The 23,092-nt window shown below is 41.8% G+C and overlaps 1 protein-coding gene across 5 annotated transcripts in view; it reads left to right on the top strand.

The window, feature by feature from the left end:
• klc1a (kinesin light chain 1a) overlaps positions 1-22,813 on the top strand; it is a 56,190-nt gene extending 33,377 nt beyond the window's left edge. For 2 of the 5 annotated variants that reach the window (XM_030045115.1, XM_030045116.1), the window contains exons 8-16: positions 466-639; positions 1,210-1,309; positions 2,227-2,279; positions 3,348-3,415; positions 4,355-4,463; positions 7,936-8,097; positions 17,496-17,626; positions 20,074-20,140; positions 22,555-22,813. In XM_030045115.1, the coding sequence (XP_029900975.1) occupies positions 466-639; positions 1,210-1,309; positions 2,227-2,279; positions 3,348-3,415; positions 4,355-4,463; positions 7,936-8,097; positions 17,496-17,626; positions 20,074-20,140; positions 22,555-22,620 (930 nt within the window). In that variant the 3' untranslated portion in view covers positions 22,621-22,813. Of the gene's footprint in view, positions 1-465; positions 640-1,209; positions 1,310-2,226; positions 2,280-3,347; positions 3,416-4,354; positions 4,464-7,935; positions 8,098-13,002; positions 14,992-17,495; positions 17,627-20,073; positions 20,141-22,554 lie in introns of those variants that run through there. The other 3 variants (XM_030045117.1, XM_030045118.1, XM_030045119.1) reach the window with 3 other exon arrangements.
• Positions 22,814-23,092: the final 279 nt, after the last annotated feature.

The following is a 23,092-nucleotide window of genomic DNA, read 5'->3' as shown; positions in this document are numbered from 1 at the left end:
AGTTTAAACTGCAAAAACAAACAAACAAAAAAAAAACGAGCAAGGTGACAGAAGGAATTTAAAACAGGGGAAAAACAAGTGAAGAAGTAAAAATACACCGAAGATGCAGTTTTCACAGAAAGGCAACACAAGTTCAGGATGATGGAGAACTGCAGGGCAGAGAAATGAAAGCAGGCCAGGAAACCACAGTGCTCGATGGGTCCCAGAGTTTCTTAGCCACTTAATCTGCTCTATCGGATTAATTTGGAATTTTTTTGGAAGAGAAAACAACCCCAAAATGATGAATGGTTACCAGCTCCTGCCAAAGGTTTACCAGCATTTGCCTGGTGGTAATTTCCCTCTCTGAATCAGAACCAAATGGCGTATTGTCGACAGGAGCTGTGAGCCGTGAGTGTGTGTGTTTTTTGTTTTTTTTAGATGTAGCGAGTGTTGTTTTAACCCCCCGTCCCTCTCGTTTCCACCCAGGTGCTGGGGAAGGACCACCCGGATGTCGCCAAGCAGCTGAATAACCTGGCCTTGCTGTGCCAGAACCAGGGCAAATACGAGGAGGTGGAGTACTACTACATGAGAGCGCTGGAGATCTACCAGACCAAACTGGGCCCCGACGACCCCAACGTGGCCAAGACCAAAAACAACCTGGTGAGACCGACTCTGCAGGCAGGCCGGGGTGGGAGGGGGTGTGTGGTTCTGAACCTGTTTTGTATGCTGAGAATGGGGCACGCGGGTCAGCCAGTCAGTTTAGGGGGGAATCATAAATAGACGTTTCACCAGCTTGCTACAGTTCAGGCTCAAGTGTAAAAATATGTAAATTATTTAGTGTATGAACGGGAGCCAGAGAAGAGGGGGATGTAAATGTCAGTGAAAAGGCCTGCGCTGCTAGTGCTGACAGCGTGCTTCATTATTCACCACTGTTTCATCAAATCCAAGTGGTAAAGGAGCCAGCTGGTGGAATTGAATTAACATGCAGTGAAACATATGCGCTAAGTATTTTGCATAGCACTAAAAATTAGAAGCTGGCGGTTATAGCAGCCTGTGCCGTGAGAGTGTCGTTTTCAACTACAGGACAGTGTAAATTAAATGTTTGAGTGTTGCTGACATGCCAGCTTTCTACAGTTGTTTACGGTGGAAAAGAAGCTTTCAGTAGGCCTTTACAATTATGAGCAATTACCACCGATGACTCTTAACGTCTGTCTGTCTGAACCCCACCAGGCGTCCTGCTACCTGAAGCAGGGCAAGTTCAAGCAGGCGGAGACTCTGTATAAAGAAATCCTCACCCGCGCTCACGAGAGGGAGTTTGGCTCTGTGGACGGTAAGATGTGCAGACACGACTGAAAGAGTTCACACCTTTCATTCATCTGTTCAAACCTTTTTTATGCCTTGAAAAGTACTGAGTTCTCCCTTATTTATAATGATGTTGATGATATTATTATGCTCCACTTACACCAACATGCAAGTCCACCTCCAGGGGGCGATGTAGAGCACTAAAGCTGGGCTAAAGAGCGTCAAATGGACAGCGGTTGATGGGACTTTTCCATAAAATAAGCTCCCTAAATTATATTTTTTTAAAACTGTGCCTTGGTGAAAGTGAGCAGATGCTGGTTTAGAAGATCCAAATTTCTATGAGCTTACATGACTGAAATCTGGAACCATTTAAGACAAAAAAAGATTTTTTTATTTGACCAGTTAAAGGAAATCTTCTGAAACTGACATCATTTTACAGCCATGGTTTTCATGTCAGTTTATAATTCTGTCTTTGTTATAAATATTGGGGCCGTGGAGCAATGACACTAACAGTCTAGTTACTGGGAAGGATTTGGAATCAAATGTAGTGATCATTTTATAGCAGTTAGCCTCACTGATCACCATATGTGCTCAGCACTGCCCCCGATGGACAAAAGACTGTACTGCACTTTTTTCCTTTCCCACAGCACTCAATGGCTGTAGTTTAGCTCTCTGTCTCTATAGGCGTTGGTATACACACACTTACTGTTTTATGCAGAGTGGCTAATAGTTCAACACACACAAAACCCTCTGCACTCCCATGGTTCACTGTGGCTTGATGTAAAGATATTATTTGCAGGTGTTCGTCACAGCCCTAAACACCAGCTGAAAACTTCAGAACCAGACTGAGATCTTCAAACGTCAAACTCTTCTGCTCTGCAGTCTGTCTGGCTGAATGTTATTCATTCTGTCCATATTGATTCACTTCACTCTGTTTCTCTGCAGATGAGAACAAACCAATATGGATGCATGCTGAGGAGAGAGAGGAGCAAAGCAAGGTGAGAGCCTGCAACTGCTCTGCAACTCTGTTTGAATGTTTTTTTCCATCCAGACTTTTTATTACTAGTTTTTATTTATGGGTAACTCAAATGTTGTTCCATGTGTCCCCTTTATTTCTATCTGTCAGTCTTAGAATCTGCCTTTATATCCATTTATAATTGTAGTGATTTTACAAGATTTGTGTATTTTAAATGTTTCTGCACCCGCAAATGTGAATCCCAGCTTTGTTGTCATCATAAATTTGTTTCAGTCAGTCAGTAACTTCTCCCCAAAACCTTCAAATCATTGTATTTTACGCTGACTTGCTCTGCTGCGTCCACAAAAAGGAAAATATAACATGCAGCTTTTGTTTGTTGTGTTACATTACAGTTTTCTCTCAGTATAAAGGATGCATTTGTACAACACAACACTATGCATTTTGTTCCACCTAAGTAACATTATATTGTAAATCTGCATTTTGCATCATGTGTAGCAGCGGTAAACACACAGTATATGTCCTTGTTATCAGTCAGTCCTTCAAGGCCGACTCAGAAAAAAGGACGTGTCGTACTTGGCAGTAGCGGGGTAAATAACATAATCAGCCATGCGTTCAGCAACATGCCACATGTACAGTTGAAGGATCTTATTTAAGAAGGAAAAGGAAGGATTGACTTCTACAAAGGCCTGGATTAGCCGATTAATTCTCTGTAATAGCGATCTGCTGCTGATGGTGAGAGTCCCCGTCGCTTCCAGCTAGCAGTAAGAGTTTTTTAGTCATGGTTTAAAAGGCTTATTGGGTTAGTTGTGCAGGGGGAAGGAATCCTGACCCAACTATAATCCCACTGCTAAATACCCTCTCATGTTATCTTTGATGGTATTAAAAAGCTTCCAGTTTTGAAAACGGGGTAATTTCCATCTTTGAATGCACGAGTCATTTCACATTTTAGCCCATGGATCTCATGGATCTGTGCTTCCTGCCAAGAGTTAACTGGGACATTCAGGACAGTGCATGTTGGTTCCTTAGAACAATTTTCCTGTCAGCTGATGATTGTGATTTATTATTATTATTATATTTTTTTTCCTTGTAGGGAAAACAGAAGGACGGCTCACCATTTGGAGAATATGGAGGCTGGTACAAAGCCTGTAAAGTAGACAGGTGAGTTTCCTCAGAGCCTCTCAGATAGACGAGTTGGGCAGAGAAAACAAACAAAAACATTTTCTGATAAGTCATCACAGAAAGATGTTCATGCATGATTTAAGATACAATTCTGAATTAAATCCCAGGCTGCTGTTTACAATCTAAGTTGCCCCCAAAACTTGCCTGGTGTGTAATCACCCCTGCCTCTGGAAGACATGTAAAACAGTGCCATCGTTATTTTGTTATGACCTTATCTGCATGCCAGTGGTGAAAATTATTCTCAAATTGCCAGGAATATATTATGTCTAGAGATGTTGTCTTGATTAGCACCGCCCTCTGAAACCACATAGACCTTGCTGGTCTGGGATCAGAAACTTCACCCCTTCTGTCTGATGACATTTATTTATTTCATCATTCACTGTTTTACAAAGCAGGATGCATTGTGGTAAGAGGTGAAAAGACGATAAATTAGAGGAAGAGCTTGTCAAGTGCCCCCACTCTTTCTGTCTTCTTGCTGTCTCATAGAAAAAATACTTCAAAAACAAAATAAGTTATTTTATGTGCACCTCTGTTGTCTTCGATTATGTGTATAAACAATGATTACATATAATGTATACTGAAGAAAAAAAACAGGGCAACACTGGTTGTCAATCATCATGTTTATCACTTATACAAAGAGGATATATTTCCACTCTGTATGCAATCAAGTATGATTAAATTAATTAAACACAAAATCCTTGTGTTGATTAAAAACATTTTAATAACGTAGAGCCAATGTAAATTATTTTTAGAGATGTAAATCTGATGATTATTTTTACACGTATGTATGCAGGGTGTATGTATCAGATTTGATATGTCCTCAGAAAAAAACAACACTAACAATGAATTTCCATTGTGGTGAGCTGGTATTGTTCCCTGCAGATAGTGACAGTATTATTCCTTCCTCCCCCCTCTCAGCCCCACAGTCACCACCACCCTGAAGAACCTGGGCGCCCTCTACAGGCGGCAGGGCAAGTTCGAGGCTGCTGAGACTCTGGAGGAAGCTGCCATGCGTTCCAGAAAGCAGGTGTGGCGTCTGGGTGGAGCGGCTGGTCAAACCAGAGCATTCCTGCCTGGGGTTTGGATGTCATTTCTCATGTTAGCGCTGCAGACGCTGAGGGAAACAGTTTTATCTAACGCACACATGCATGACTGTGGAGGCAGAAGAAGCTGAAGGAGAAAGAGATGATTGTCACTCAAACCACCTACATTACTCTTAGAACATATTTCAGAAGATTCTCATGTTTTTAAACCTGACATAGCGAGTAGGAAGAGGAAAGGAGGTTTTCATCGTGAAAACCCAGGAAAAAACTTTGTCTTCCTGCCCTGCTGAATGGTCTGTTTGAGGGAAAAAAATCCACCCAGAAACATTTGCACAGTGTTAAAAACAGCTATTGGATATGTCCTTTGCATTTCTGCACCCATGTTGTTTGTATTTTTTCCTTTTCCTATGGATAATTTTCCAAACATGGACAACAAGACATCAAATCCAGACATTTCCAGTAGTCATACGTGGGTCAACCCACAACTTGCAGGTCAGGCGGGTTCGGCTTATTAGAAAATATCACGATTGGGCGGGTCAGTAAGTTAGAAAGCAGTGTTCCAAGTAAGTTGTAAACAACTTACAGAAATATTGGAGAAACAAGCAGCAGGCCTGACTGTGCAACACTAGTCCACCTTCTCTCCCCTCTCTCTGTTTCGCTTTCTCCCTCAAACACACACAAACCCGCACACACACACACAAACACAGGCAGCTTTATCATCAGTGTGTGATTGTTGTTTTGGTCAGTGTGTGTGTTTTTCAGTGTTGAAGATTTACCTATGAGCTTTTTTCCCTAAGTGATATCCGTAGCTTTAGTTCACACCACCAAAACACTTTCTGTGGTCAGAACAAAGAGGCAACCACTGACGATAAGGCAGACTTAATCAGAGAAAAGTTAAAAACAGGCGATGCTAAGGTTGCATTGTACAAATATTATGGCCATAAGTCAGGTACCTCAAATTTGCCAGATTTGGAGGTGTGTGGGTCAAGTCAGATTCAGGTGGTTAATTAATTTTTATTTTAGCAGGTTGGGCGGTGCCGATTGGCTCTAACAGGTCCGGTGGGTGAGGGTATTAAAAACCCTGACTAATGCATCGCTAATTTCCAGATGTTGATGGCAGAAATTGTTTCAGCAGTTAAGAACATTTATATTAAACACATGGTTTTGGTTTGGGTTCACTAAAAAAGCGCTTAATCTAAAAATAATTCCTGGAATGCACAGAGCATCACCAAATTGACAGTATTTTAAACGAAAAGAAAATTTCCTCTTCGGCAGACAGTAAAGTAATACAGAAAATACCACTGATTTCCAAACGCCAGATAGTGTGCAGCCGTCTGCTGTAGTGGGAAAGTGGCGTTAGGTGGAAACTCTGCACTCTGCTGTAAAATTTTGGATGAGAGGATACACTGAGCCTGCAGCGGAGCTTTTTAATTCTGCCTGTGATGGAGAGCTGCTTATGAGGCTCGATGGGGTTTCCTGTGGAGAAGAGAGGTGGGAGGCACCGGGGAAGCCCCCAGCATTTATCCTGCATTAGCACTGCCAGGATTCACAGTCAAATGGTGCGGCAAGAATCACAGTAAGACCCCTGTGGTGATAGTTAGATCTGTTGGGACTAGTCAAGTAAATATTAATAATAGTAGCCAGAAATTGAAAATCTGGATCATGCTGTGTAAAAGTGGGAGATGTGTCAGTTTTTTTACAAAATGCCTGGGTCGTGTTAGCAGTTTGGTTTTGGCTGTCAACGCCCACATCATCAAGAAAAACAAATACCTCATTGATTTGCCGGGTCGAAGGGTTAATGAATATTCAAAAACTGGTTTATGAAAATAAAAAGTGTGTTTATGAAAGCAAACCGTAACAAGATAAAAGGTGTTGAGAGCCTGACAGCACGCCCTGCCTCTGTATTTTTCCCTTTCTGAATAATTGATCGCTCAGGCAGAGTCGTAGGAGACGGGCTGTGGCGTAAAACTGCCAGCAGTCCAGTTTTAATTTCGCCAGGGGCTGCTCCGCTCTGCCAACTCTCTCCTGAAGCAGAAACGCCACTGAATTTAAGCTTATAAATAAATCAAATGAAAACGTTTTATTTTTAAAATGTAAACACTTTCCAGATTCATGACTGAAGGGCCAAGTAAACCTTCAGGTCGAGTAAAAACGTGAAAAATCACCAAAGTCTGAGTTTTGAGCTGTTCGGGAGAAATATCTGATTGTAAAACGCGCTACAAGAACAGAAACTTCTTATCGCATCACAGGCCAGCCTCCTCTCTGTGGCGCAAAGCAACAGGCATTATGGGAAATGTAGTCTTAATGTTTAGAAACACAAAATTCTGCTCTTTGCACCTGAAAGAAGAGGTGAAATTTGCCCAGTTTGCCTTCATATTGACTTTGTTGAACTGTTCGACTCCTGTGTACTGTGTGTGTGTGTGTGTGTGTGTGTGTGTGTGTGTGTGTGTGTGTGTGTATGAGAGAGAGAGAGAGGTGCACACACAGAGAGGCTTTTTACACACTATTACATATTAGTTGTTGAGATGCTGTGATATATATATTCTTTGACATGGCTTTTGCAATAATTTAACCTCAATAATTATGATAGTAAAGCTTATTAGAGAGGGAGAGGGAGAGGGAGAGAGAAAAAGAGAAAGAAAAAGAGAGAAAAAAAGAGAGAGAGAGACAGACAGTCTGTTTGTATCTGCCAGAGGCCATATCCAGTGCAGCAGGTGGTAGAAGTCCTGAGTATTAATTGGATTGGTTGAATCGGCCCTTGTTATTGTCTGCCATATATTGTATGTGTGTGTTTGTGTGTTTGTGTGTGTGTGTGTGTGTGTGTGTGTGTGTGTGTGTGTGTGTGTCTGAGGTTTTGGACACTGTACATGAGCGGCAGGTGGCAAAGTCCTTTGCTTGTCCGTTAACCGTTGGAATGCCAGGAGCTCCTGGGCAGGCTTTCATTTAAACCTCTGAGCAAAATTTACCGAATGTCTTTCCATTCATTTATTTGTTTTTTAGGTAATTTTCTTTGTTTTTAAATAATTGATGTATACATTTATTTCATCTTTATTTATTTATTTATTTATTTTGTGTAACAAATGTTTGGGTTAATTTTGTGGCAATAGTGATTTTCTTGTAATTTAATTTTAATTTTTTTTTTTATGAAAACTATTCTTGGGTTAAATGCTAGTGATGCTCTCATAAGCATTTAATGAAAAGAACATCACTGATTTTCTTCCCTTTTTCCTTCAATCTGTTTTTCTTTTTTCTTTTATGTTCTGGTAATTTTTTGCTAATTTGCTCATCGCTGTGTTTTTCCCATGTTTCTGGATGAAATCAAGTGAATTTGCTGAGGTTTCAAAGGAAGCTGGATTGACTGAATTATTACACTTTTAACACTTATCGCTGACCTCTGTACTGTTGTGTTGTTTGTGTTTGTGTGTGTGTGTGTGTGTGTGTGTGTGTGTGTGTCAGGGTCTGGACACGGTGCATAAGCAGCGGGTGGCGGAGGTCCTGAGCGAGCCCGAGGCCCGGGAGAAGCAGCGCAGCCGTGAGAGTTTGAACTCGGACACGGTGAAGTACGAGAGCGGGCCAGACGGCGGCGAGGAAGTGAGTATGAGCGTGGAGTGGAACGAGGTAAGTACAGTACACAGCCCTGATATCATACACACAACACACACACACACACACACACACTCTCAAAACACAACACACACACAGCCTGGAGCTTCCTGCACAGAAGCCACACAGGAAGGACAGTGAAGAACAGATACTGTACACAGGCAGAGATGAAACTGTAAGGCTACATCTACACGGAGAGCCTTTTTTTTTTTTTTTTTTTTTTTTGTCGCCCATGTGGAAACTTTTGGAAAACTCTGCAGAATGGAATTTTATAAAAACAGTTTTTCAGTTCTGCAGAGATGCTGACCTCACGCAGCTGCCACTTCTCTGTCATTTTGTGGCATGTGCACTTTTCAGCGGGAGCTTTGCCTCTTGTTTGTTGACTGACCCTGGTTCTGTTTTCCACATAGTTTTGGGGCTTCATCAGGATGTTTTTAACTGTATTTGTAGCTGCATGTTTCACTCATTCGGCAACAAAAAACTCCAGCCGCTTCTCAGCTTTTTTCACGTGCTTCTATTTTTTGTTTTTGCATTCTGCCAAAAAAAAAAAAAAAAAAAAAAAAAGAAGAAGAAATTTGGGTTTGCCAAATATCTGTATCCGTGTAGATGTGGCCTAATATTGAGTGAGGCATTTGATTCCCATTTGGGCCACCCATTCTAACCCTCATCGTGTTGTCAGAGTTAGGGGCAAATTTGAATCTGGCAAATTGTAACCCAGTCAGTCTTTCAAAACTTAAATTTCATTTCAGTAGCTGACCATATACAGTACAGTTTCTTATTTAAATACTGTAAGTTACAGTGGCTTTTGTCCAGGAAGATACTCCAGGTTGATCGTCAGGTCAGTCGCAGGGAATTAAATCATCTAATTAAGACCTTTTTTTTTCATGACGTGGAAACAGTTACCGGTGTAAAACTGGATGATAAGTGTTCCAGATCTGTTGAAATGACTGAGCATCGTTTAGCTGTGCGGTCCATTCATAATGCTGATTGACTGTCAGAATTGCTCTCCTCTGCTGCTCCTCTAGTCGACGCAGAGGCCGATGCTCCCAGTAGCTCCGCTGCTGTTAATTAACAGGATGAATGAGGCCCAGTGAGCAGCCGCTCCGCTCACACTCTCACTTTGCTCCATCTTAAATCTGACAGTAGCCGTCTCTGCCTCAGCCCCACACTCTGCTTTGTTTTCTGCTGTTTTCTACTTAACTCTCTCTGTAGAGCGCTCTCATAACAATAAATATTCATTCAGCCTGCTGCTTTTACTTGTGAACACCCGCCTAACATGTCTAACCCGGTCGGTGCATTCTCCCGGTTGCGCAGAGCTGGTAGATGTAGCGTCGCTGCAAGCCGCTCACCATTTTTTATTTCTGCAAGGCTGCTGCTGTTCAGAGCCGGCCTGCTCCCATAGCAACAGTAGCCGTAGTGCCCTGAACAACCAATCAGCATCCTCCTCCTGTGAGTCCCCTGCGTCGGCTTGTGGCTCTGAGGGTCTCGGCCCCAAACAAACATCTGTATCTTTACAGATGTCGGGGCAGCGGGTGGCTCACAGCCGCCCTCACGCTGTCTCAGCTGATCTGTGGACACGTTCACACCGAGAGCGAAGAGCTCGAGCCGGACGTCGAGCATCACTGCAATGAAACAGCCTGGTTTCTAATCTTGCTTTGCCCTTGAGTCTTGTTCATAACAGTGAAATATATGATATCGCTGTCTGAAATACCTGCCTGATGACTTCAATATGAATTTGATTTATTATGTTATCATGAAAAAAAAAACTAATCTCCTGTATCTTGCAACAGCCCTGTATTCCTTACTGTTATGGCTGTGCGATATGGACAAAAATATCAAGATATCTTTAATAGAATACCTCAATATCAATATTCTGCATTGTAGGGATGACTCTTGGTGATTTCATAAAATATTTTTCATAAAGAGTCATTAATAATGTAGATATGATGATCAAACAGGTGGAGGCAAATCAGAGAACAGCTAGAGCGGGCTAATAAACTCAGAAAATTACATTCCTTTATGAAATGCAGATTTGAAAACCAGGAAGAGACAGCATGTAAGCAAATTTCCCCCTGGGGACAAATAAAGTATGATTGATTGATTGATTGATAAGCCATATCACAATACTACAATGTCCAAAATACCATATGATATCTAGTCTCAGCCCTTTATTACTCTCTGTAATGAACATTATAAGAGCTTTTATTGTATAGGTTCTTAAAAAGAGGAGTTTTAGTTTGTTTTTGGGGACTAAAGCCAGATCAGAAACCAGACTCTGCCTGTTCTCCCAGTCAGAAACACTTCACGTCCTCTGGAGCTCTGCCGGGTGTGAAAACATTTTTTTTTTTTCGCCAGTATAAATAAGTCTCTCTCTCTCTCTGACGACCACCGTGACTCATCAGTCTGTTCCTCTGACTCAACAACGGGCTCTGTACTGTACTCCTGCAGTGTCTGACACACACTTCCATGTGTGTGTGTGATCTGTGTTCTCTCTGCTGTATGTATACACCTCTCCTCTCCTCTCCTCTCCGTGTGTGTTGCAGCAGAAGTATAGCATGTAGTGTGTGTGTGTGTGTGTGTGTGTGTGTGTGTGTGTGTGTGTGTGTGTGTGTGTGTGTGTGTGTGTGTGTGAGTGAGACACCTACAGAGTTAATCCCCGGTCTGTTTTGTGCTTGTCTGACTAGATTCAACCCTGTTCCTCATTGTTACTAACTCTGACAGCCACAGTGTCTCTCCATCATGCTGCTGCCCTGGACACAAACACCATCTAGTGGCAAAGTCCTGCAATAACACTCCTCATTTTATTCTGACAAAGGCAAAAAAAAAAAAAAAAAAAAAAAAAAAAAATGAAACATGAGCAGTGGAATGAAGTCATGAACACAGGCAATTTGAAAAAAACCTACCAAACACGATGCTAGTAGCTGTTTCATGGTAAATTTATTCATTTATTTATATCCAAATGTTGTTGGGGGGTGATCATATAGTCATTTTCTTATTTATTTTTAAATATATAATTGTAATAATTATAAATTCAATTTCTTGTGTTATTTTTTGCTTTTGGTAATGTTACTTATTTTACATTAAATTAATTAATTAAATTTATTTTACATTTTTTTGTGGGGGGGATTTCATAGTAATTTTCTTACTATAGTAATTTATTTTTAAATCTATAATTGTAGTAATTATGAATACTATTTTTTGTCCTTTTTTTTTTTTTTTGCGAATCTTCCAGTAATGGTAACTATTTTTTTTCTTTTTATTTTGCTAATTTTCTTCTTCTCCTGATTACGATTATTATTGTTATTATCATTTCTAAAAAAATATTTTTTCAAATTATCTGATGATGACTGATGTATTGCTAAGTTTCAATTCACTTGTTGCTGATTTGCTCATCACATTTTCCCCCAATCTTTTTGAGAGAAATAAAATGAATTTGCTCAGATTTTAAAGGGTTAAATCCCACAGTGTGAAAAAAGATTTTCTGTCCATATTTGAATAAGCAGTTTGGGTCTTTTGCGGGGAAGGAAATTACCTTTTTTTTTTTTTTTTTTTTTTTTTAATCCACAGAGCCTAGCGGCTGGCTCATGTCAGAATTTCGTTTTATAAGTTCAGCAGTTAAACTGATGTTGGAGGAAATAAACCTTCCCTGTCCTTTCCTGCGGCTGCAATTCAAACTTAATAACCAGACTTGAGCAGGATGTGGCCGGCGGCGCGCGCTGCCTCATCAGCCAGGTCATTGGCGTCCTGTAGCGGCGCTTCACATTAAAAGCCCCTGATCACACCTGAAGCAGGAAGCAGGCCCAGGTGTTTGTGGACAGAGCCAATAACACTGCCACTCCTCCTCCGTCCTGCTTCTGTTCGTCTTCTCTCCACATAATCTGTCCATTCCTCTTCAGTTTCTCTTTTTTTTTTTCTTGGTTTTGAAAAGTGGGCGACACCCGAGGCCATCTGGATCTGGATCTGGATCTGGATGGGACTTTGGAAAATGGCTGACGGCCGTGCAGAGGGAATAGAACAGAATGGGTTTCTTTTTTCTTTTCTTTTCGTTTCTTTTTTTTTTTTTTTTTTTTTTAACCAAAGTAGGTTAGTGGAGGCAGACAAGGCCCAGAGGCTGTGTCGAAATATTATTACAGCTTTCTGAGATCATTGACCTGTTTCTTTTTTTTTTTTCTATAATAAATGACAGAAGATCAGTCTGTAAAATTCATTGACAGTTAAATTTATTTAATCTTCTGACTGCTCGTCCTTTTTGGACCCACGAAAATAACAAAACAAGACGTTAAATGATTATTTTAGCATGAAACCACTGAATACATCTGTTGTCTGTGTCAGAATAGCCGCGGTCCACTGTGACCTTCCTGTTGTGGCCGCAGAGGATTTAATGAGAAATTTTAGCCTCTTTTTTTTTTTTGTATCGTCTGTGGCATTTGAGCAGACTTAAAATCACCATCAGCCGTCCAGCAGATTTATTTATATTTTGGCCGTTTTTCTGTTGACTAAATGTGAACAGCTTGCCCGTCATGGATTCGCAGAGCTGCATTTTGCTGCCAGATGCTCCCGAGGAAGTCAGAAAAAGCGACGCTGATCTTCTCTGTGATTACAAAAATGTAAATCTTAGGAGTTTCTGTAAATGACTAAAACATTGTTGTAAGCCTTCCCTGTTTTCTGTCGCATCTCTTTCGGATGTTTCAAGCTGATGGAGAGATACTGAAACCCGCTAGATCACCTCACAGCTGTCTGTCTCCCGCTCGTTTGTGTTATTTTTTTATTTCTGTGTTTCCCTCCACTGGTTTTCCTCCCTCCTTGTTTACTCCTTTCAACCCACCCGTCTTAATCTTGCTGTCTTTCTCCTCCCTGTTTTTTCTCTTCTACCTGTCTATATTACCTCTTCTCTCTCTCTCTCCCCTGTCTGACCGGCAGGCATAACTCCAGATGCCTTGTGTAACGGTTCTAAAAACTTGTCTTCTGCATGACGGACGCCTCGCCTCGCCTCGCCTCGCCTCAGCCCCTTCAGCTTTGCAGTTCTCTTCAGCTCTGACTCCCTCTCTCTGTCCTCCACCTCTGGCTCCTGGTGGGACGCTCCATCCACACCGGGCCGAACCAGAGCCATAACACACACCTTCCTACTATCTGCTGTCTGTGGGAACAAGGGGGGGGGGGGAGGGGCCAAAAAAAAAACAAAAAAAAAACAGAGTTTAGGGGGAAACAGAGACTGCCTGTGTGTCTAAAACCAAACCTCTGCTTCCCACCTTGCTTTGTCCACTGTACTCGACTGTATGTATGTGATGAGGAGATGTTCATCTGTCACAGAACCAAACTTCTTCTTCTGCTTCTGATCTGATGTCCTTTAACACTGTTGTCTCTGCTTCCCGCCCCCTTTTGTCTCTCTGCTGTTCACTCACATCACCTGTCGAAGGCTCGCCGGTCGAAACGGACCGGATGTTTCAAAACCAAATCTCGTTACCTTGTTCTCCCTGCTGTACTTTGAAGTGTAACCTCGGCCATTTGTGACCTGGATCCTGTTATAATATATATTTTTTCCTTTTTATTCTGCTTTTAACTCGAGTGTGTGGCGCTCCAAAAATCAACTCAAAACACCACCCTCTGCGTTTTTTTTTTCTTTCCAAATCTTGTTTCACCACATCGATTGATTCTGACCAAAACCTCGTCAGTTGTTTCACTATAAAGTGACTTATAATTTACTTTCCAGGGTGTGTGGCTCTCCAGTGCAGTCCTAACAGGCCAATAAAGCCCAAAAAATAAACCTCTAAAATAAACTTTTTTTCCCCCAACATATTGATTTATTTACTCTGTAATAAGACATGTTGGTAAAAATAGATGGAAGAGAAAACAATGTAAAAATCTATTTCTTATTCCCGCTTTTCTGTCAGCTGCAGCTTCTTGTGTACTGTAAATGTGAGAAGTATTAAAAAGTGAAAGATATCAAGGTGATGGGTAAACTGAGAGTGAAAAAGGGAAAGAAAAGACATTCTTTTTTAGTATTTTGGGGTTGATTTTTTTTTCTTTTTCCTAAGAGGCTCTATAGTGAGGCGGTTCAGAACTGCTCGATCTGATGGAAAATGAAAATGGCATCCAGGTCAAAAATGGCCGCAGTTATTCTCTAACTCTGCCCTCTCTGCTTCATCTCTCTCTCTCTTTCTTTCCCTCTCTCTCTCTCTCTCTCTCTCTCTCTGGGGGGGTCGGGGGCTCTCTGTCTGTCCTGCCGTGAGGTTTAAGTCCACATTCACGTCCGTTATCATGAGTGGTGACTTGAAACAGGACATCTTGACCTAACATGCTGTAAATACATCGACGCACCTGTCGGCATGATCGTAACGCTCGCACAGAGCACCATTTGATTGTGGCTCTTTAGGATCCTACTTCTATTAGACATTAGTCACTGTAGTGTTTCACTCTGTGCTCTGCCATCTTTTCCAACGATGTCACCGTATAAAACAGTGTCGTGATGTCATCGCCACGAGGGCACGTCGAAGACAATAGACTCCATGCACAATGGTGATTGGATTTAAAAACTGGCGGCCGTCTAGTTCGGCTGGTTTTCCTGCTGTGGCGCCGTAGAAGTCGTTTGATTCGTTTTAATTTGAAATTGCAGCTGTAATTTTCAGCGAAATGCCCGAGGAAGCGCTTAGCATCGTGCATAGAGCCTATTCATCCTCTGTATATCACTGTATATAGATGTCAGGTTGAGGGGAAGGAGGGGTGGGAGTTGGGAGGGGGGGGAGGGGTGTGTGTGGTTTGGCCTTTGTTGCGTTTGTTGGAAGTTCAAATAGTCGACTTGTCTCTTCTTGGCTCCTGCTACTAATCTCCTGTGTGTCCTGTCTTGTTTGTGCATCTTACAGTTTGTCTTTCTTAACTTCTAATAAAACCTTAACTCTTTGCTCACCTGAATCTTCGCCTGTCGCCTCTTTGTGTGCTCCCTCTCTGTCTCTGTGTGTTTCTAACTGAAATATTAAAGGGACACTTCGCCCACAATACATGACATTTGTGTGAAGAAAGAAAGTTTTTTTGGTAAAACAGCAAAACCAAATCAAAAGCTCGTGCTCCATCCCCGAGCTTCCAGACACACGTAGTTTCACTGAAATGTGGTGCGCAGCTTTTTAAGTGGAACTTTTGATGTAATTTTGCCGTTTTTAAAAGCATGGAGCATCTTATTTTCCACTGGATCAGAGATGGCTGGTGTGTTTTTAGATCACGAATTTGCCTCGAAGACTTGTGAGTAAAAAAAAATTTGTTTGTCGGGGATTCAAGGCAGCAAACACGAGGACTTGATACAAATATCATGCATTGTGGCTGAAGTATTCTTTTTAATCAACTTTATAGTGGCCATAGCCATATTTAGTCATTTTTAGCTGCTTCTTCATTTCGACTGAACATATTTGAATCATTAAGGCACAGTGTCATCTTCTGAATTTTAACAGTTTTGGCTGCATGTGGTAGCCATACTAGACATTGGAAGGCTGACAGCACCAGCCCAATGATTCACATGATGCAAATGTGATAGAATCAGGTGAAATTACAGCCGTTTGGCTGAAAGTAGATGAAAATGATGCAGTTTATGCCGACTGGAGTCCAGAACCAGCCGATGTCACCGTGTCCTCATTAAAGTCCCGCAGTGGAAAGCCAGCACAGTCTTTCAAGGAGTTTTCACAGAAACCGTGCGATTAATTTAGCAAAAGAACAAAATCCTAGCACTAAACCCACATATGATCCACTGAAGGAATAAACCCAACACAGCGATTTGACAGCAGTAATGTTCACTTCCTGACTGTTTAACCCTTTCATGGTTCAAAAAGGTCTTTAGTCCAGGTGAGCCTCGGGTCATACAGACACTTCACTTCTTCACTTCTGTACGTCACTTCACTCTTTCCTCTGGCAGAAGGTTGCAGTTTTAGCTCCACAAACATGCAGAGCTCCTCTGTGTTTTGGAGTTTGCAAACTGGCAAACGTTGATGTTTTTTCTGGCTTAGAAAAGTTAGCCAGAAAAACTGTGGTTCCTTGGCTTCGCCCAGTGAGACTAAACCGGTGAGATTATTTCTGTTTGTGCAGCTAAAACTCCACAATCTGTGGTGGGAGAGCGAGCAGCACAAGGGATCCTCGCCCGCTGAATAGTTTAGGCATCTTCCGGTGAAAGACAAGCGCAGAAACGCTCTGTGGTCTGACCGGCTCACACAACAGCAGGGTCTCTTTTTAGTCGGACGCTGGTCTTAAAAAACACTCAGTTGACCCTGCAGCCGTCAGGAGTCTGTATTTGAGGTCTGTGATGAATCAAGTGGCCGCCTCAGCACTGATCCGAGGGTCTGCATCCTCTCTGAACAACAGACCAGAGCTGTAGGGATTAGTCAGTTAATCAATCTGTCAATCAACAGAAAATTTATCAGGCACAAATATCAAATGTTTTCTGGTTATAGCTTCACAAATGCGGCAGATTAGTTGCTCGTCTCATCACAAAATGCCAGTAAACACACGTCTGCACACCTGCACACCTTTATGCTGGAACAAAGAAAACAAAAACAAAAAGAGGGCAGTCCTGCACGCTGCTGGAACTTTCAAAACTTCAAGATTTTATTCACAAAAGAATCCTATCATTGCAAAATTATTTCTTTTTTAAAATTTTGCCTGCTGGTTTGACTAAGAAAGCAATTTACGAGCGTCGCTTTGGACTCTGGGAGCCTACGGCAGACATTACTTTTAACATTTTATAGATGAAAAAACTCCATGGATTAATCAAAAATGAAAATATTTGCTGGTTGCAGCCCTACATCAAACACTAAGCACATACAGATTGCAGATCACAGATGAGATCATTCTTAATTTGTTAAATCGATGACTTTCATGAAGGAAACGAGTCCAGATGTTTGCTGTAATTGAATTTGTCTGGTGAGGCGGTAAAAGCCGCTCATCACGGAAACACGACGTGCAGACGGCTGAGGGAAGTCGACCGCTGTGCAAACGAGTGTGCGTCTGCATTCCTGCATCATGCGCTCTGCAGAGGAACTTGTGTTTTTTTACATGCATATTGAGTGTGTGTCTGTGTATGTGTGCAATACAAGTGCACTTGTGTGTGTATGTTAGGCTTTGACCGATGAGTTTTGTAAGTCTGCCATTCATATTTTTGATTGAAAGCACCAGTAGCTACTGTTTCCTGCTGCACACACTGTATATCGTTTCCATTATTATGCAAAGAAAAATCCCTACAGGTACAGAGAATTTAAAAAACAGCAAAACAGACGTGCTTATTATTAAATTATTAGCTTGGTTAGCAGCTCCTGAAGCCAGGGGTAAATGCATTTTTGAGTGCTGTAGTCTATGAGTGTGTGTACATGCATTATGCCTGTGTTCTCTGGATGATGTGTGTGTGTGTGAGTGTGTAACCCTGTGGCGTCTCCCATCAGGACGGCTCCGGCTCTCTGAAGAGGAGCGGCTCCTTCAGCAAGCTGCGAGCGTCGATCCGCCGCAGCAGTGAGAAACTCGTCCGCAAGCTGAAGGGCGGCTCGTCACGAGACAGCGAGCCCAAAAACCCCGGGTAACTATCGCCCCGCACCCCCCGACTGACCCGCTAGCTGACTTTAAAACATGCACTGGAGGGCCCAGAGGCACAGGGCGACACCCCCCTTATCCTCCTCTCTGCACCCCACCCTGCCTGTCCACGGTTGGTGTACTAACCAAAAAAAAAAAAACACAAAAAGGGATTCACTCTACTGTGCCGGTGGTGACGCGGCGCCGCTCTGACGCTCTGATTTGCACATGAAACAAACAAGGGAGCCGTCGCCGCCACACACAAATGTTTTATTAATTTATTTTTGCCATTGCATAGCCATCCTCACACTGGCACGGTACAGTGAGGTGTTTCTGTTTTTTGGGGGTTGTCGGGAGTGAAATAAAGATGCAGTGTTACACAAAAAATAAAACAAAAAGACACTTGACGCACGAGCGCATGCTGTGGCCGGCGACGTGCAGCGGAGCCTCTGAGATGAGACGCACGATACTAACGTCTGCCTGTGGACTGCCTCCATGCTTTACAGCCCGTGGAACTCATTCACTTGTGTTTTAACCACTAATAGTGACACCTATTTATTACGTTCTGTGGCTCTGGGCTATTTATTTCAGTTGGTCTTATGTTAGCATTTGAATTTTGTTGTTTTGAGTTCTTTGTGAATTTTACTTCAAAAAAAAAAAAAAAAAAAAAAACATCTTGTCTGCATGGCTGTTTTGTTTCACCTGCTGTGCTGTGTTGGATTTTTTTTTTATTTATGAATAAACTCTTCCAAGCGAACGTGTACTTGCATGCCTCATCTGTGTGCTCACTGGTTTCCGTTTTCCTCTCTGTGCTGCTCTTTCTGTTTTTGCTCCTCCTGCGGGTGATGGGGATGATGATGATGATGTCACCTCGTCATCATCATCATCATCATCATCGTCGTCATCCTCCTCCTCCTCCTCAGTGGCGATCAGCTCTCGGTGGTTCAGAGAGGCTGATGTCACTCCAGTTAAAGTGAGGCACTGCAAAGACGAAGTCCGTTTTAACGAGTCGTTTGATCGGCAAACGAGACTCAAATAACTTGATTTTTTTTTTTGAGGTGCAGCGATCTGTCGCATGCTTCCAACAGACCAACCTCACACACACACACACAGCAGAGCAGAACACACACCTCCAACTCCAACGCTGCAACTCAAAAGCTGCATCTTTTAATCCCTTTAGTTTCTTTGTAGTTGTAGTGATTTTCTTTTTTTAATTGTTTTTTCAACTTATTTCAATTTTTTTTAATTTTTTTGAAACTAATTTTCTGGTGTAATCTCTTTCTGAAATTTCTTAGGATTTTTTGTAAACATTTTTTCCTTTTTTCTTTCTTTCTTTGTCTTTCTCGGTCATTTTCCTATTTTCTTTTCCCTAATTTCTCGTTAACTTTCAGCTAACTCTTTTGCTAATTTGCTCATCATGCTCCCCCTTATTTTTGAGAGATATCAACTGAATTTGCTCAGATTTCAAAGGGTTAAAATTACCTAATGGCAGAAACCTTATATCCAGATTATCACCAGATTACCCATTCTATAGACAATAATTTAAGAAGTAAATTAAAATCTCACGTTAAAGGGGCATTAAGTAATAAAATTACCTTTACTGACCTCAGCTGGCATCAGCAGAACTTACAACTGCATTAATATAATTTATCTCCTCTGTCCGCTATTTATCAACAAATTACAGGCATCCTCATACATAATGTTGTCATTTCATGCTATCAAGCAGTAAATATCTTTTTTAATGCCCCTTTAAGCCCTTGGTTGGTCTGTTTGCCATAAACGTGACAAATCCTTGATGAGCTGAAATCCAGTTATTATCCCCGTCTTTCCTGTCTCGCTCTAAAAATGCCACAAAATATTAAATCGACTGAGTCACAGATGAAATTTCTTGTGAGGGCGGACGTGATTTTTGCAGTGCGGTCACAGAAAGTTCAGGTTTCCTTTCCTGGTACGTGCATGATGTCATCCGAGGGGACGCTCGGGCTTCACAGCTGATGTTATAAACGTCCCACGGCAGATTTGATGCACCTCCATAAAAACAGGCACATTAGCTTCTCTAAATTTAATGCAATAACAGAAGATGCTGAGAGACGAACAGTACATTTTGTTGTGCTTGTCAACACTTTGATGCCATTCAGCCCAACAGGTTCGCACTGTAACCTGTTCCTCACGTGTTCCCTGTTGAACTTTGACAGATTATGTTGTATAACCTGACATAACCATATGTATATATTGGGTATCAATATCAGTAACACTTTTTATTATCCAGTGAAACTAACCTGTGTGTGAATATGAATGTCATTAACCAACACGTCCCATCTCCTCTGAGCTAAAAATATCCATCCTCACCTCCCTCACCCCCCCTCACCTCTGACCTCTGACCCCGCCCCTCCCCCCTCCCTCCCTCCCCGGTCATCACTGACGTCTCCTTGCATGTCACTGTTCTGGGTGCAGCATGAAGCGAGCCAGCTCACTGGGCGTTCTTAACGTGGCGGACAAGGCTGCAGGGGAGCGCTACCAAGTAAGGAGCACACCCACCCCACACCAGGGTCAAAGGTCAAATACTGTCTGCAAAACGCCTGCGGTGGCTTGTTTTTATGGACTCAGAGTGCCGTGAGCTCCAGGCGAAGGTTGAAGTCCAGCGTTAATGTGGATTAAAGGAGAAATTCACCTGAAAGTACTGATGCGCAAAACAATCACACTGTCCTGTGATCGAATTTGGCCCACACACGGCCAAAATGCCTCGAAAATAGTCTTTAACAATACAACAAAAATATTATTTGCACCATATGTTGCATATCTGGGCCTGTTTTAAAGAAATACTACAACATTTTGGGCAAAAAATCCCCTCTTTCAGGCTTCCCCAGACTGAGACAAAATGTTTAATACCATTTTCACCTCTGTACGTCCAGTGGTTCAGTTCCCTGTAGGTAGCATTTTGTGTTAGCTTAGCATAAAGACTTGAAGTCTATGGGAGTCGTTAGCCTAGCTCCATCAAAATGAAAAACCCGCATGATCCACTGTGTAAATCAGACAGCTTTCTGAGTTGCTGTAAGGTTTATTTTTTCACTTTGACGGAGCCAGGCTAACGACTCCCATAGACTTCAAGTCTTTATGCTAAGCTAACGCCATAGAAACCGAACCACTGGACGTACAGAGGTAAAAATGGTGTCCATCATCTTGTCTCACTCTGGAGAAGTCAGAAAAAGAGTAATATTCCTTTAATGTTTAGCTACAAAATGACTTTGATTGCAGAAATTCTTCCACGACCAAAGACCTCAACAGTAAACGGTGAAAGGTTTTTTTTGAGCCGACATTTTGCACCAACATTCAGCATTAACAAATGGAGTAATCCATCACAGACTGTAACAACTAGAATGTGATAAAAGGTTTATAATATATTAATATATACAGACATATAATATATAGGGTTATATTCCTTTAATGTTAAGCTACAAAATTCGACATTAACACAAGGACACACAAGGAGAAATCCATCGCAGACTTTAATAACTAGAATGTGACAAAAGGTCTCTAGTTTTTAGATTTCGCTGGATGTCCAGGTGAGGAAGAAAAGGATTTGTGTGCGATCTCAGGCGGAGTTTGACTTGAAACTTGTGGATTCAAGTTGCCCTCAGAGTCTTTAAGTGGGAACGTCTGCCATCCTGTGACAGACGAGGAAGCCATAAAGGTCATAATTAGTAAAGTGTATATCAGATCTGGTGCTGAGTTTACGTCATTTCTCAAAAACACTTTTGTGAGTTGGCAAACCCGAGAAAACAAACCTTTTGCAAACAGTATTTGACCCAGGTTGAATATTTATATTATTTTATCTCCATTCCTTCCTTCATCCATCCTCTCCATGTTCACCGTGAAGTTCAGCCGCGTCAAACTGATCACTAATATTGACCCGAGTCGTGGCTCACAGACTAACACCACGACCTCCACTGTGTGAACTAATCAACACAATAATCTGTAATCTGGGAGATTATTTCTCTTCACTAGAAAAACAATTTGGTTTGAAGGAGAAAAATCAAACCTTTCAATGTGCAAAAGTGAGACGACCAGCACCGGTGCAGACAGATATTGGTGATATAAAACCATGAGGACTGTTACAAGTCTTAGGTTTAATCATTTAATAATGATAATAATAATAATAATAATAATAATAAATGAATAAAGTCCTGTCTGTTGCTCTTAACCCCGAAACCTTGAGCCCACAGACAGGCTTTTATTCTGCGATGTTTTATTTAACTCTGAACAAAATTTACATTTATTTCTTTCAAAATTATTTTTTAGTCAACACTTGGGCCTGTGAAGATGCAGTTTATAAGGTTTGGTGTATAGTTTATAAGTGTAGAGGCTTGCCTTAAAAAATTAATTTAAAAAATAAATAAAACTCTTAACCCTAACCCTAAAAAAGTAAAGTAAAATTTTTTAAAAGTTGTTTTTTTTTTTTCAGCAAGAAAAGTATAAAATTGTATGGCAGCTGTGTCTATTTTCATTTTATAAGGGTTATTTATTTTTACTTATTTGGATATTTATTTATTTATTCATTAAGAGGATCTGCACTTACTAATAAATCCTGGTCTTCACAGGCCTTAGCAGCTATTTTTTACAAATATTTTTTAAAGAATTTTGTTCAGAGGGTTAAATAAAACATTTCAGACTGTGCGTGTGTGTGTGTGTGTGGGCTCATTTGTTTGAGAGGGTTAATACAGTATTACTGTATTGTTACAGTAAATGGCCACAGCTGCCAGGAGCATCTCATGTATTAAATATTTATTCCGATGTATTAATCATTAATCTGTCTGTCTCTGTAACCGGTTCTAAATTTGTGCAAATGAAGCGAAGATTTCTGTTGTTATTTTCAGTTTCCTGCCGCCGAGCAACCGGCTGAGCTCTTCATCTCGTTTCGTCTCGTTTCCCCTCCAGGAACGAAATAATCGTCTGAGGAAAAGTCGCGACCTGAGTGCCAGCCACACCGACCTGGCGCATTGAAGGTTTCGACCGCAGGAAGAGGAGCAGCGGCGCGGGGCCCGGGAGGTCACGGAGGTCACGGAGGTCAGGGGAGCAGCGTCCCGCCACCGGGCGCCACCCATCCCGAGCTTCAGACGGTCCCTCCGCTTTGTACATAACAGTTTGTGGACGCCTCGTCACCTCGCCACGCCGCCGCCGCCCCACCAGCGAGTCAGCGGCCCGGTCAGCGCGGCGCCGTCCAGCCGCCAGAGGTCAAACTGATTCATTGCACTTTTTTTTTTAAAGGCGTCTCGTTCGTGTGCTGGCTCCCTCAGATCGGGTGGTTTATCGTGGTGTGTCCTCTCACTTCCTCACTTATTATTATTATTATTATTATTTTTTGTATCCGTATATGTAGTGGAACACAAGAGCTTGGAATATGGACATACAGCGGCCCACTGTATGTTTGGATTTGAGTGTAAACGTGTCTAATTGTATGTGCGTGTACTGTATG

This window comes from Myripristis murdjan, chromosome 22, assembly GCF_902150065.1.
Source record: "Myripristis murdjan chromosome 22, fMyrMur1.1, whole genome shotgun sequence".
Lineage (NCBI taxonomy): Eukaryota > Metazoa > Chordata > Actinopteri > Holocentriformes > Holocentridae > Myripristis > Myripristis murdjan.
The sequence above is the reverse complement of the archived record's forward strand: the minus strand, read 5'-3'. Positions and strand labels throughout refer to the sequence as shown.